This window comes from Crinia signifera, chromosome 6, assembly GCF_055691185.1.
Source record: "Crinia signifera chromosome 6, ASM5569118v1, whole genome shotgun sequence".
NCBI lineage: Eukaryota > Metazoa > Chordata > Amphibia > Anura > Myobatrachidae > Crinia > Crinia signifera.
Genome location: NC_139222.1, coordinates 134,601,606 through 134,617,838, shown reverse-complemented (window position 1 = coordinate 134,617,838; position 16,233 = coordinate 134,601,606). Strand labels below are relative to the sequence as shown.

Here is a 16,233-nt window from a genome sequence, read left to right as displayed (position 1 = left end):
GCATTTTTCATGGAAAACAGAATAGGTTCCGCATTTGTGACAGTACCAATATAAAGCAGTTCATTTTTTATACAAATGCTTCAAGGGCACCTGCAGCTTATCTTCATTTATTTTTTATCCGTCATGCTGTGGGCCAAATGCAATAGGGTGTGATCAGGGCTGCCGCTAGAAATTTTGGGGCCCAGGATGGATTTTTAGTCGCCCCCCTCCTCACTTACCGCCCGGCTCTGGGTCCCAACCCCCTTTGGGTGTGCTGCCTCCTGCTCAGTGCGCTGTGGCTGAACAAAGCCCTGACCCGGAGTGCAGGCTTCTTTGCCTCCGGACACTGGCAGCCAAATAAATGTGGCACAGCTGGTGAGCCAATCAGAGCTTGCGTACTGTTATCCAATCAGAGTGGCTGCCGGCGGTACCACTGAGAGTTGCCTACAAAAAATTTTTTGGTTAACTTTGAAAATGTTACATCAAAGTAATGATGAGTACACAGAAATAATTACTTAATGACCACATCATTTTCTAGTTATGCAATTATGCTGCTTAATGACATGCTGCACATTTGTAGCATGCCTTATGTTTCTGCTCATACTATGTACTATGGCAGGGACAGCAGCACACTTCCAAATGTGGACGATCTGGTTCAGGCTTTAGAGCATCAGCAGCAGCAGGAAAACTGATGTGATCAGGGTTGGGCTGATTAGCTGTACCTGTGCTTTACTGATATAGGGGTTTCCAGGTCAGGAGGTCATTGCTCCTGATGGTGGAACAGCTACCCAGGTGATAGGCCGGGGGGTGTGGGCTAAGGTGGGGACCACTGGATCACTGAGGAGTTTGAAACCATCCAGCTGCCTGCTGTGTACCTTCTACAGAATAAAGACCAAGACGCCATCTTATCCAGTGTATGTGATTCCTTGTCACAGTACATTTCTGAAAAGTTATCTGTTTTTTTCTTTTTACCACATTTGTTTCTTCAGAGGTCACTTGGATTGCTTTATCTGTCTGGAAAGTGTGCTCTTTATTCTGAAAAACTAAATAAATCATAAAATAAAAATGTAATGTGTATTCTTACCAGACACAGATGCTGCTTGTGGTCTATCAGTGTTGTCAATCCTTTGAGCGCCAACATCTCTGTGAGATATGTGCACAATATATGCTAAAAACTACAGCGTCACTCGCATTTGTTATATAAATTCAAGTAACTAATGTTATGTAAAAAAAGATTATGGGGGAAATTTACTAAGATGTGAGCTGTATTTTACATGGGATGTTGCTATGGGCAACCAATCAGAAACTGTTTCTCATTTTTTTAGCACCTTCTAGAGAATAATAATTTCGATTGGTAGCCCATAGCAACATCCCATGTGAAATACAACTCTCATCTTATACCGCTTTCAGACCGCACTCCGAACACGGCTTATTGCCGTGTTCGCGGGGCCTAAACACGGGTCACGGTGCGGTCTGAAAAGGCCACCACGGGTCGAGCAACACGGGTGTTCAACCCTGGTAATGACCAGGGTTGAACACGGCTATGACCCGTGTCAAGTGCAGTGTGAAAGGGTGCCTGGGTCGAGCGACCCGTGTCCCGTTCACAGTATGGAGGAGGCAGCACTGTCAGCTCCAAGTACTGCCTCCTCCCGAGCCCCCGATGACGCGCCGCCGCCCAGCACCGCCCCATGTGACGTCACCGACTCGGCAATATGCCGTGTCGGTGTCGGAACTTTCAGACCGTATTGCCGTGTTGCTCTGGGGATAGGACCCGTGTCCTAATCCCGTGTGCGACACGGCATTTGCGGTCTGAAAGTAGTATTAGTCAATTTCTCCCTATGGCAAAACGAAGGCTGCATAAGCCAGAGTGTAGTTAAGAGCCCGGGGATTTAGGGGTTAAACGCAGATACACATGCAGCATCAGAGCTGTGTGTAATTCTTAGACAGGTTAGCATGTGGTGCTTATGGGCCAATCAGCACCCAGAGGGGAGGTAGCTTAAGGGGGGTATATAGGGTCCAGCTTGGGGGAGGAACTTCCTCTTGGAATCCGGATTCCCACCCTCCCATCCCTTCTTTTCTTTCCTCTCTCTGGTGCTCATTGCCTTCGGGCTGTCCAAACAATTCGGTTAAATTTAATTTAGTTTAAAAATCGGCGAGAAGGCGCTCTCGACCAGCAGTCGGGTGAGGTGTCAGGTGGTCACCGTGCGGTATTACCCCCCCTTGCCAGGACGGTGGGCGAGTCCCGAAATGAGCGGGGACGGTGGGCACTTCCTTGAGGTGTCCGCGCCTTACCTTAGAGGGGGCGGGGAGCCGTCACGGTGCAGGCTGTACCTTACGTAAGGGGTGTGTTTGTTAGATTGGAGCGAGGCAGTCGCTGCCATTGACATACACCTCTGACTGGTGCTGGTCTCAAGTGCTGTCTTGGCCATCCCTTTGATAGACTAACAAGGGTCATACCACCTAAATAAATAACTTGACCATTTTAAACTTATGCCATGGTTGTCTGAGTCTTATTTTTAGATAAGGTGTCCGCGTGAATTATTTCTAGGAGATTATTGTAAAGGTAACAACAAAGGGCAACCAATATAATCCCTTGGGCGCCTTAATTTCCTATATAAGATAAACATTACAGGTCATTATGATGAAGAAAAATGTCTACTTGCAAATTTTCACACCTATTTTTACAAAGTCTCTTGGCACTCAAAGGGTTAGTATTAAGGCTCTCCACAGTTTCAAGGGGCTATTTTGCTCCAAGTAGGAGCAGGCAGGGAAGCTGGACCGGGAGACGGGGACAGTGTGGCCGCAGCAAGCAGTGAGGATGAGGATCACACTCACAATAAAAAATATATATATATCTGCTGTTTCCTGAGGTGTCCCCGTGTATAATAATAATAATAATGCCATGACACCACAGGCTGCTCCTCCTGTATAATAATTTATGTGTCATGGCATTACTTTTATTATATTATACAGGGGGAGCAGTCTGTGGTGTCATGGCATTATTATTATACAGGGGGAGCAGCCTGTGGTGTCATGTCATTAATTTTATATTATACAGGGGGAGCAGCCTGTGGTGTCATGGCATTATAATTATACAGGGGGACCTACAGATACAACCGGCCCTTTGAGGGTGACCAAACTGCTGATGCGGCCCCCGATGAATTTGAGTTTGACACCCCTGCTCTAGACAGTTTAAGAAAACAATTGTGAATTAAATTGTGAATGGTATCAAGGCAGTGGGTTTGGTTCCCATCTGCCAGCCACTAGGGGGAAAGTGTAACCAGTTAGTTGCATTTATCCACCTATTAGGCTTACATTCAGAAAATATATAAATTATATGTAAATATGGCAAAGGAGGTATTCAAATAGTGGTGGATACAGGAATATTTAAATTGTTTAATAATTGTTATAGGTATTTTCCTGTTAAACAAATTACACTATGTTACTGGTTGGCGCTTCAATAAATGACATTAAAGGCTTGTTAGGAGCCCATGCACCATTGGCAGAGGTAGGATCTGGGACTGTGTGCTTTTTTCAAGGCTCCTTGATGGAGTGAGTGCTGGTCAGCAAACATTTGAGCCTTAGCCCCTCCTCTCAGCAGAAAGTCAGTCAGAGGGGTCAGCATGTAACCTTAAGGTGCCCATACATGTTACAATTATTGTATACAATATTGTATACATACAATATAACATCTCTTCGCATATCGGGTTTTGCAATGAGATGAGATGAGATCTAATTTAGTACAAAAAGTATATGCTGCACAGGGAATATCCTGAGGTAACAAAAGGAAATTAAGGGAACCCTCACCACAAATCACATTGGGTAAGGTGTTATCAGCAGTCCAAAGTGCTGTTTCCTTCACCAACAAGACTCTAAAGGCCCCCATACGTTAGGCCTAATGTCTGCCCCAACATCCACTGAGCACACCTGGCAGCTCCTGATATGATTTGGCACTTGATGTGCCATTTTTTACGTGTGATAAATTGGATCAATTTATCACATGTAAATCCGGGGGAGCTGCAGGAGAGCAGGGTCTGGAGGGAGCTTGCAGGTGGGTGGCGTCAGGGTCCATGGCAGGGTCCTGGTCCTTGGGAGCAGGTCCATGGGAGCAGGGACCAGAGACCGGAGAGCAGGGTCTGGTCCGGTCCGCGGGAGCTGCAGAAGGGGTAGTGAGCTAGCGGCAGGAGAGGTGGTGGGGAGCGGGGTCTGGTCCAGCTGCAGGAGGGGTAGTGGGATAGCTGCAGGACTGCAGAGGTAGCGGCAGGCGGGGAGCGGAGACCGCATAACAGAGTCCGAGTAGCGGCGAGCGGGAGAATAGGAAACTTCCTATTCAAAAGACTGGGTGGCCACTGATTGGCTGAGAGCTCAGTCTTTTGAATAGGATTTAGTCCCCGTTCCCCGCCTACTGCTACCTCTGCAGTCCTGCAGCTAGCCCACTACCCCTCCTGCAGCTGGGCCTGACCCCGCTCCCCACCACCTCTCCTGCCGCTAGCTCACTACCCCTTCTGCAGCTCCCACAGACTGGACCCTGCTCTCCTGGATCTGGTAGCCGCTCCCCCGGACCTGCTCCCTGCAGGCTGCACATAAGATTTATCTTATGTGCAGACCGTCCGACATCCAGATCTGATCCAATGCGCACATGACCGCGCAGAGGCAGAGCATATTGGCATCCGGGAAAGGGCAGGCGGAGCTGAGATGCATCTATTGATGTAGGCGCAAGCCTCCGCCCACTGCCCATGGTGCAAGCCGCTGCCCGCCGTCTGCCTTCCGACAAGTACCGGACTGCATTCTTCTTGTGAGTAACTCATGTCACCTATATAGCAGCTTTATTCCACACACTTATAATACATAGTGCAAAGGTTCATGAGGTACTGCACGAATGTAACACATACCTGCAGATTTCCACCACTGGATAAATGTTATTATAATAAGTCAAAGTGCTCTTGGGGGGGTGGGGGATAAGTCCTTTATTCTGTTAACAAAAGCAGTGGTTTACGTGTACATGTGTTCCTTATTCATTAAGCAGGTAATGAAGCATTTGCAGAAAAGTAATTACATACAGCAATGTTTTGTGTAATGAGCATTACGGTGTGTTCCATAATGCGTAATGGGCAGTGTAATGCTTCCTCTTTGTGATGGCATGACTCCTTTCCATGAAACCACGCCCCCTTTTTGCCACGCGGCATTGCCGCGCAAGGGTCCCGTCCACTGCAGGTGGGCCTGTGTGCTCAAAAATGCCAGGGCCTATTTCTGGACCCCACCCAAATCAAATTCTCTCTGCACGTTACATCTGCCCCACCTACAGTGCACATGGTTTTGACCATTTGAGAAGGAATTGGCCTTTCTGAGTGAACCTGCATAATGGCCTAGGAGCAGTACCCTATCACAGGACTCCCCTCACTAACTGAGCTACCTCAGGAAGAGGGAGACAGACACAGCTTATATGCTCGCTGGACAGTGTATACAGCAGTGTGTATAAGAAGCCAGGCACGGTCTATATGCTCGCTGGATGGTGTATTCTTTAAAGCAGTACAGTGCTGCACATCTGATCCTACAATTCTGGGGTCTGTTGGTGGAAACAGCTACCAGTGCCTGGACCACAGACAAATATATGCCTGTATTCCCATCATGCCTGCCTTTGAACATGTTCCTTCAAAACTGGGTGTCATCTCATAGGGGACAGTTATTATGGATGAAAGAAGAGTTCGATGGCAATTTTGGGAGGGAAATTTTAACAGTAGCAGAAGTGAGAGACCTCTGGTGAGGAATGCCCTTGACAAAAGCAGTAGCATGAGGTGGGAATTAGCCATCTGCTGTAAAGCGGTGGTGACAGGAGCACAGGGGGGGGGGGGGGGGTGGGCGCTATCAAGTTGTTGATGGAGGGTGTCAGCATGTAAGCAGCAGGGGGGGGGGGGGCTGTCAGCTGGTGAGTAGCAGGGGAAGTCAGCTGTGAGCTGGTAATTGTTAGGTGGCGGCTATCAACCTGTGAGCTGGTGGTGCATGAAGCTTTCTCTGGTGAGGGACACACACAGTATTTACAGTTACATTGCTGCTGTAGCTGGCCTATATTCTGCAAGGAGTTTGAATTGCTGATCTACAGTATGATACTACAATTGGTGCAAGGGCACTGGATAGACATATGATAACAAACAAAGGAAGAAATGCCATTTGGATCCTGCACTGTTGCTGATTGGGTAATTACTCTATATGTAGTGATATACCTCAGGTATATGGATGGATTATTAAAAAAAATATATAGAGGTCACCTGCTGCCAAGGCAAGTGTGGGCCTTACTTTTGTCCAGGTGTTGATCAATAAACCAAAATATTGTACAAACTGATGTGGACATTATTGTAAATTACGGTACTTCTGTATCTCTCATTAAACACTGTTTGTTCACTGTAAAGCTGTTAATAAGGTCTTGTAATATGAAGCCATAGCATTATTTGACAAACATTGAGGGAGATGGGCTGGCAATCCACGGGTGTTGCAGTTATGCAGTAGTTTATGACGGGCTATAATTTAGAAAGAAAATTAATATTGACAAACCATTGTGAATGTTCCCTTCTGATGTTTGTAATATGCTTTAATGTAGCAGTTAGCTGATTCACTAATCCCATTAATTCAGTTTTGTTGGTGATGCGTACTTTAAGTTTAAGGATGTTTAAAGGAATATTATAGAATATGATGCATAGAAAATGCCTATAAACAGACGTAACTCACTTACATTGCTTAGTATAAAAGAAGTCTAGTGAATTGGAAATTCATACCCTTGACTTCATTTATGAATAGCAGATTCCAGCCTACGGAACAAAGCACTGAAAGAACCATGAGCCACGGTAAAAGCCACTCATCCTCTAGATCTGTTATGGATATCTCTTATACTGGTGGTCAGTTCCCAAAATTGTCCAACCAGATCTCCTCAATACATCACGGAGGACTCCATAATGTCCACCAAAAGAACTCCTCTATTTCTCATCATGGTGGATTCTGCAAAGCTCCAAGTGTCCATGGCAAGAGCACAAGAGTCTCCTTTTCCACACACTCTTCTTCTGGCCATGGTTATAGATTTGGGAATGTAAATGGTGGCCACAATCATGGTAATCATACTGCAATCTCTGGTGGCCACCGTGATTGGAAAAATACTGGTCTGCTCAGCATCAATGAGAAGGAAACCATGCAACATCTTAATCAGCGACTGTCATCTTACCTGGAGAAGGTCCATTCCCTAGAACAGGAGAATGCAAAGCTGGAAAGCAAGATCTATGAATGGTATGCAAATAACGCCCCTAGCGCATTGCCTGACTCTAGTCAATATTTTAGGACTATCCAGGAGCTCCAGAACCAGGTAAATACAAATATGTATACCATTATAAAAATGGTGGATTAGTTACTGTACACATGCTGTAATCTTCTGTACTGTATTTCATTCTCAGATCTTTTCAGCCACTGTAGACAATGCACATATTGTCCTGCAAATAGACAATGCCCAACTGGCAGCAGATGATTTGAGAAACAAGTAAGTGACCTATTGTATTTTCAAGCAAAACAATCATTAATAACATTGTATGTGAAATTAGCACGCACACTGTTTCCTACAAAGTCTGGGTCTTAATACAGTTTTTTTTATTAGATATGAGATGGAACTCAACTTGAAGAACAATGTTGAGGCAGATATTGGGGTTCTTCGTAGAGCCCTGGAAGAGCTTAACATGCAAAGAAAGGATTTGGAAATACAGATTCACTGCCTCCAAGAGGAGCTTCTGCAATTAAAGAAAAACCATGAAGAGGTAAATATAAAAAGTAAAAAAACAAATAGAATGGTTTATTACAAAAATAACTAAATGCTTGCACTCACTGATATGTAATTTCAAAAATTTTTGCTTTTGTATCCCATAAGGAAGTGAACGCTCTGCAAACACAACTTGGTGCCAGGGTCAATGTGGAAGTTGATGCTGCTCCTTCTATGGACCTCAACAAGACCTTGTCTGAGGTCAGACAACAATATGAGAACATGATGGAAAGGAACCTTAAGGAGGTTGAAAGCATATTTCTTGCAAGGGTAATACCTGCATTTTACTTTATTTTTCTTACACTTATAATTAATACATGAAAAGAGATTATTATTGCTAAAAGCTTGTATATTGTATATAGTTTTGGATTGTCATATATTACAGTATAATACACTTTAATTCTAACATAAATAACCTGGTAGAATTTGTTTAAAATGTGGAACTTTCTATGATAATTCAAAATAGATTTAAATTTAGTGAGACTGAATTTGAGTAGTGTTTTGGGGCAGCTGAATTATATCATGCCATTTTTACATAAAATGCTTCCCTTTATCTTATGCTCTCCCCCTTCCACTTAACATAGATTCTGATTCAAAGACACAAATAAATTGCTTACTTGTAATACATTGCATACTTGTTAATACATCAGGATCACCACCACTATTCAGATTATTCCGCATTTTTGCAGCCTACACATACATCCGCATGTGAAAGTTGTCATTACCACTATCAAATGTTAATTTAAATCAGATGAATCTCTGTGTATTGTTAACTCTCAATAGCCCTAATTCAACCTAAACAACTGCAACAAGACCTCAGAACATTTAGCCTATGGGCATAAGGCCACTTGCCATCCAATATTACTCACTAAGCCGCAAGAAAAGATGCACCTGAGCCCCACAATATGAAAGGATGTAACTATTTACTCAATATAAAACCAAAATTGGCCAATGTGTTTTGCTTATGACAGAAAAGGGAGTTATGTGCATTCACATTACTTTAAGTGTAGGGCTAGTACCTTTATCCCTGGTACTGGAGAAGGTCTCCCCTAGGTTCAAAGGGAATGTAAGTAACTTAACCACATTTGCCAGTTGATGAGTATCACTAGCCTCCTTAGATCATCATCTATATATATAAATGTCTAGTGCCCATTTGTGTGTCTCCAAAACACTGCCATCTGCTGGCAGCGAGTGAAACTATATCTCTTTCTCTCACACACATGCACAAACACAGAGGCAATCACAAGATAGCAGACTACCTTTCAAAGCTTTTAGAATGGACTTACTAGTCTAGTATATCTTACATGAATACAGCCTTGCCATGATTTATAGTGGAGCACACCATTCCTTAATTTGTGTGCCCCCTGCATCCAGAGAAACTTGCAAGCATTAAATAAACTAGTATACTAATAATTCAGTGCTACCTAGATATTCCTGTAATGGGAGGGCCATCATTTCCCTTGAATTCTTGCTCCCCATGAACCCTGAGTGACAGACACACATACTTCTGATAACTTATTAGTGCTTTGATGCCCCTGTGCCATTTTTGCTAGAAAGTAATGGGTGTATTCAAGCTTTTGGTTGTAAGGCTCTACCTGCGTCCACCCAATCATCAATGTGATGACTTGCTCACTACTTTCTTAGTTACTTACTGTACTGTGGTGCTGTTCCATGCATTACACTACCAGATCCATTCATGCTGTCTTGTTGGTCCACAAAGAGTGTTCTCCTTACTATGCATAATTAAGGAATGATGCCTCAGAGAGACTCTTATGGTCCTTATTGTTATCTTTGATATAACTTAAACTCTGCTGTAATTCTAAAGCAACTTTACAAGATGCTAATGTTTTCTGGTGAACTTCTTCTCTTTGTAGAGCGCAGAACTGGATCGTGAGGTTACTTCTGGGGCTGAACAACTCCAGTCAGTTAGTAATGAACTTACTGACCTGAGACGTTCCGCACAGACCCTAGAGATTGAGTTACAAAGTCATCTTAGTATGGTATGTTTTTCTTATATAACAAGAATAACAATAGAAATGTAATTTAATATAAGTATAATTTTGATGACAGAATGGATGCAACTAAACCTAGAGATGTTAAAAGAAAAGAGAGAAAAACACAGCACCAACAAAGAGAAGTGTGTCTAATCTATAATTGGGTTTGTTTTACTATAGAAATCAGCCCTGGAATGTACGTTGGCTGAGACAGAAGACGCTTTTGGTTCCCAGCTTGCACAATTACAATCATTGATTGACAATGTGGAGTCTCAGCTAGCGCAGATTCGATCTGATCTAGAACGGCAGAACCATGAGTACAAGATCCTAATGGACCAGAAAACCCACCTGGAGATGGAGATTTCCACCTACAAACACCTCCTGGATGGACATGATATACAGTATGTACAACAAAGTCTCTTGAGTTTTTCTAACAACACACATGCAAAAAAAAAAAACCTGGATAATACATAAGTAATTGGTATACCCAGATACATATAAGAGAGATAGTTGATCAAAGGTAACTCAAAAACAGAATTTATCGCTCAGAATGTAATCTATCTATCTATCTATCTATCTATCTATCTATCTATCTATCTATCTATCTACAGTATCTATCTATTCCATAACCAGTAGATTCTATAATTTAAAATTATTATTGGAGCTGATTTCAGGATTTCTGATGCTTGGTCCTTGCTTTAATTAAGTTTAAAACAATATAATACATTTGTGTATGAAGTCTTGTATGAAGAAATGGGTGATATGACCATTGTTTCTTAGATAACTCTGCAATTACCACTATGTAATTCTCAGGTCTCACTCTCTTTGACATAGAACAGTAAGACACATATTATCCAAATACATTAAGGGAGGGATATAGTAATGTCAGCAATATGGGCAAAATCCATTCCCCATATGTACAAAGTTTGGAAAGCATTATATTCTAGAGCTTGGACCCAGTAGACAATGCTATCTATATATGCCATTGCCTAATAGAAGCCTAAGGGCAATTCGCATTCGACTCTGAAGTCCTTGTATCACAAAGGACAGCTCTTATTGCAAAGTATAGCTTTAATAACAGAATGCGGACATGCAGGTAACAAAAATTCTAACAAACAAATCTGATCTTAGTCAAACATCTTTGATAATTAAATAAATTCCATTTAATGTCATTCTACAAATGTTTTATTAATATACTGATGTTAATAATAAGAATTGTAGTATTTATATTAGTAGTAATAATCAGCAGCTGCATCTTTAGTATTGATAATTGTGTACATTTTTGTCTCAATACAGTGTTCCAGCTCATCACAGCCCAGAACATAAAGACAGTAAGTTACAAATTTTATAATTTGTAAGTTTTGTTATTGAGCAACCTGTTATGATTTTTATATATTTATACAATATAATAGTTTCCAGTCCATCAAAATGATGGAACAACACAACAGTAATGTTGGTAAAGGCGGCTGTGCGCGGGAATTGCTCCATTGGGCACCATCTAATGGTAGCCTCCCATAGAGGTGAAGAGCAGTGTTAGCTTTTTATAACAAAGGATAGCATAGGATATGTTTTCTATAAATTGGCACTATCTAGAATCACAGGACTTGGCAGGACAATTGCAGGGGCGACAGGTGTACTTATAATGATAATTTAGAACATTTAGCAATATGCACATTCATAGCTGAGAATTTACTTGGTAAACTAAAGGCATTGTAGCTTTCATTGATACAATGGTACTAGGGCATATAGAGCCGCACAGAATAAGTAAGTTAGAGGATAAAAGCTGAGCATCTGGGTGTGACTATACCTACAAAACACTTATAATGATCAAAATAGCAAAGCAGGCATTCTATGGAGATGCCTTTAAGTGGGTGGCATGAAAATCATACACTTACTTTATCAACACTGTTTAGGAGGGTATTCAATCTGGCTGATATTTCCAAAAGGTGGAAATATCCTCTGTTTTCTACAAAAATAGGTTGAATTTACTTCCAACCTTTTCAATGTAAAGTCCATTTCTTCCAACAGTTGGAAAGTCCTTGGATTGCCAAAAACCACGATAGTTCAAAATTAGACACAGATTTGACAATCCAGCAGCCATTTTCAACAATGCAGTTTCGACCATTTCAAAATGTATATACATACATAATTTATGGCCGCTAACTAAAACTGCAGTAAATATAGTAAGCAAGTCATTTTAAGGGCGCCAGTTTAATCTAAAAATCACAAGAAATTCAGAATAAGTGTAGGATTGTCTTCCCACTTATCTATAATATATATGTCTATTGTATGTGTGTCTAGGGAACATTGCTATCTGTTGGCAGTTACTGAAACTACATCTCTTTCTCACACATGCAGAAACACAGAAGATAGCAGACTAACTATTGGAGCTTTTACTTCAAGCGGGCTAACTGGTTTTAAATATGTTCTTTAAAGTATTACCATATATACTCGAGTATAAGCCTACGTTTTCAGAACATTTTTTATGCTGAAAAAGCCGCCCTCGGCTTATACTCCAGTGAGGGTCCTACTTGAGTCAATGAGTTTTCCCAGTTTTTTGTTGTAAAATTAGGTGCCTCGGCTTATATTCGGGTCGACTTATACTCGAGTATATACGGTAACTATTTTTCTGTTATTATACAGTACTGTGTTGTCCTTTATATGCATCATCGGCCTACCTCATGTCTGTCTTCCAACAGGTTCTCATCACAGGAAATGTTAGACATTTATGGATGATAATGGAGAGATGTCAGGCTATGAAACTATGAAATCTCACAGCAACTTGAAAATGTAATTAAAACATTTACCAAAAGTAATAGCATAAATATGTTTTAAACTCAGCTTTTTGTGATTCTTGGAATCTTCTCTCTTTTTTAAATGGTATAAAGCAAGTTATGAATCTAATGGCATATAGTCACTCTAAAAATATAACATAAACAGGAGGCATTTGTTATCACAGAAAAACTCACAGCTACTTTCAATGTTTGTATGTATATATAATATATATATATATATATATATATATATATATATATATATATATTTATAGACTGTAGAAAACAAATACAGTCCCAAAATATTCTGTATGATGGAAGCTTAAGTGCTATTTTGTTCCTCTGTTATGCTATGTATCTCAGTGATGTATGTAAAAAGCCAGAATTTTTAATTGCCAGGTATGGATTGTATGGTCATTACAATTATTTTCCTTTTCCACAATTTCCTTTTATTCTATTAATAAAATATTCATGTACTAAGCAAAATGTGGTTATGTGCTTTTTATGCATTTGTACAGCACAACAACTTGCAATAAGTAATTATCATTACTTTCTAAATTTGCTACTCCTCCATCCTCTAGAGGGTTTAATTCCACCTCGTTACCACCTCTTGATTCAGTTGATGGCAGGGCAGGTTCAGGAGCATTTGCTGGCACTTCAGTGTTTGGCACTTAGTGGCTGCAAGCCACTGTCATTTAAAAAAATATTTTGCACCACCAATTTTATTGTGTGAGCAAAACATGGGACGTCCTAGAATTTGCCCAACTGCTATGCAGCAGCTGTTGTTGGTGCGGAAGGCAATTCTTTGAACTAGCAGGCTGTCACAGTCATGTAGTCCTTATTTTGCCCTGTTCCCCTTGTGCACATGTCCGTGGTTAAGTGGACAGTGGGTGCAATGGCATTTTTCAGGACCCTAAGGACACTATTCTTAATGTCCCTGTACAGGTACAGTCAGTTTCTCATCAGATAGTTTACTTTTGGGGGGGGGGGTTACTAATTTTAGGTTCTTGGATTTTGAATGCCCTTTATGACATTGGGCATCGGCCTTATCAGACAATTGCAATTGAGGAATTGCATTGTTAATGTCATGACTTGTGGCAGCAGCTGCAGCACTAGGAAGTGGTGTCCAATATTTAAATTGTGTTTCCTCCTCCCCCATTTCTGTTTCAACACGCACCACCGCTGCACTTATATGGCAGCACAGGGCAGCACAGCTGGACTTACAGTATATACAGCATCTCTAACAGCACAGAACAGCATGCCTAGCAGCACAAGACAGCAGCACCCCTTTACAGCACAGGACAGCACCCTTTTATTTTTACAGCACACAGCAGATAGTACAATGCCCCTTTATAGCAACAGCACACAGTACAGCAACCCTGTTCACTACACATTAGTGCCCCTTATTCATGTTACGCTACACAGTGTTATTCATTATACATGTATGACACACAGAAATGTCAATTATATACAATGCTCACAGTATTAGTTTCCCTTACACATAATTCCCATAGTAGTGCCACTTATACAAATAATGTGCACAGCAGTACCAATTGACGTACGTTCATAGTAGGTGCCCGTAGGCAAAATAGAAGATGTTGCCTCCACCCACGACCCAAGTGGCTCCTGCCCTCTTGGCTATTTTTAAGAGTCATAGGCGCCGTCGACAGAGACAGGGGTCAGTACTCAGTAGAGGTTGGCCGCTGGTATCAGAGCTTGGTGACAGAGTAGAAGGCACTCAAAGCTGAGGTGCAGCACTATCCAGCCAAACTTTTAATAGGTGCTGCAGAGACCCTGCCTGATTTACTGCACTAGTAAGTTGTTCCATCAGCTACAGTAAGCCCAAGTTGCTCCACTTGAATGGTCTTTGAGAGCCAGCTCTGGAGTCACTCAAAAAGTATGTCTCTGTAGTCAACATTTCAGAGAACCTCAGTCCCCCTTTGCTCTGTGACTTTGCCATATATTACAGTTAATTATCCCTAATTAAGGTTTTTAGTAAATTAAAAAGGCATACATCTGCAATCTTTAATTTAGCGCTGATGTTAATACATTACCAAAGATTACAAATGTACCTTTATTAAATGAGTGGTAGCCCCTTACTAAAGTGTATGCTATGTATGAATGTCTAGACATATTTGTTTCTTTTTATTAATAATTAAATAACTCTACAGGATTATTCTTTACTAGTATTTTGAACCCTTTATTCACAATGATGTAAGCATGCAAAATGCATACAAATCATGATGGCTACCTGAGGCCATCAGTGCCAGCAATGGGGTCACCATATTCTAATCCCCTGAGCCCCTTGTACCAAATACATTTTGACATCCAGTAACTCTCCCTAGTCTTCTCTGCGTAGGAATCAGAACCAGACAGCAGCTATTATCAGTTAAAGGGAGGAGCAGCAGGGCGCAGGGGCTTAACAGGAACAGCACCAGGTCTCAACAGCAACAGTGCTACTGCTGGGTCACGTGGAGCGGGGCCAGGTCACAGGAGGAATGGCGCTGGGTCACTGAAGGAGCAGAAGCGGTTCCTGGTCACATGGAGGATCGGCACTGGGTCACAGTAGCAGCAGCATCAGGTCATGGGAGGAGTGGTGCGCCACTGCAGATGGTAGGCGCTCCACCCGGCAGCTTCTCAGGTAACGGAACAGACGGAGGCAATGGAGAAAGTGCCCCCTATAGGGCTGGAGCCCGGTGGCAGCTGACTCCATTGTCTCTGGGAGTTCCACCACTGGTATTACCTCTTACACAAAAATTCCACAGTAATAGTACCTCTTACACATAATGCCCACATTTTTTTCCCCTTATACACATATTGGGGTTTATTCTGGTTGATTCGCAAGGCTGAGAATTCACTGCCTTGCGAGACCACCAAACACCGCCTTGCAAATGGTTGGCTCCCCCATGCGAATGCAGCCCTACGTAGGAACCAGAATAGCGCCCATTGTCTACATTAGTAGTGCCCATTACACAGAAAGGCCCTTAGATTCACTTGCAAAGGCAAATTCCTTCTCAAATGGACAAAACTATGTGCACTGCAGGGGGGGGGGCAGATGTAACATGTGCAGAGATAATTAGATTTGGGTGAGTTATTTTGTTTCTGTGCAGGGAAAATACTGGCTGCTCTATTTTTACACTGCAATATAAATCTCACTTTCATCAATTTTAATCTAAACTACCTGTGTCATCTAAAGAAAAAGCGAAGAACACTGCGCTAGGTACAATTAAATGACAATATAAAAATTAAATATGTAACAATAATTGCCAATAATGTGCCAATGGTAAGGTAAAGTATCACTTTTAATAAAAATATAGGGAAGATGAATGAAAAGAGGATTTGTTAAAAAAAAAAAAATATTATTAATAGTTAAAAAAGTGATTTAAAAAGTCCAGTTCATACGGTACCGTATTTTTATTACCATAAGTGTGTGGGTCCGTTCCTATTAGGTGTCTTCCATAGGATGTAAATAGTGGGTCCAATGTGTCCAGATGGCAGGCACTTTGTGGAGAGGCAATCTCCTGGTGTATCACCTTATGTCCTGTATAGGGCAAGTGTAGGCCTCTGAATAGATGGCTTCAGATGGTTTTGCCCAAGGTGTCGATGGAGTTCCCGGATGTACGGGAAGGAGGAGAAAAAGGAATGGAAGACTGGTCCGGATCCAAATAGTGGTCAATAAGGGGGTTTAGAACTG

The 16,233-nt window shown here is 41.8% G+C and overlaps 1 protein-coding gene across 1 annotated transcript; it reads left to right on the top strand.

Annotated features, from left to right (window-relative positions):
* Positions 1-7,156: 7,156 nt before the first annotated feature.
* On the top strand, positions 7,157-15,108 carry LOC146009648 (keratin, type I cytoskeletal 42-like). The gene is made up of 9 exons (XM_083150101.1): positions 7,157-7,327; positions 7,416-7,498; positions 7,613-7,769; positions 7,880-8,041; positions 9,646-9,771; positions 9,946-10,166; positions 11,062-11,096; positions 12,409-12,482; positions 14,899-15,108. The coding sequence occupies exons 1-9, from the start codon at positions 7,157-7,159 to the stop codon at positions 15,106-15,108; spliced, it is 1,239 nt and encodes a 412-aa protein (XP_083006227.1).
* Positions 15,109-16,233: the final 1,125 nt, after the last annotated feature.

Coding starts and splice junctions, on each gene's coding strand:
- LOC146009648 (XM_083150101.1), top strand. CDS start 7,157: ATGCAACATCTTAATCAGCGACTGTCATCTTACCTGGAGAAGGTCCAT. Junction 8,042..9,645: donor AAAGCATATTTCTTGCAAGG/GTAATACCTGCA, acceptor TTCTCTTTGTAG/AGCGCAGAACTGGATCGTGA. Junction 10,167..11,061: donor CTGGATGGACATGATATACA/GTATGTACAACA, acceptor GTCTCAATACAG/TGTTCCAGCTCATCACAGCC.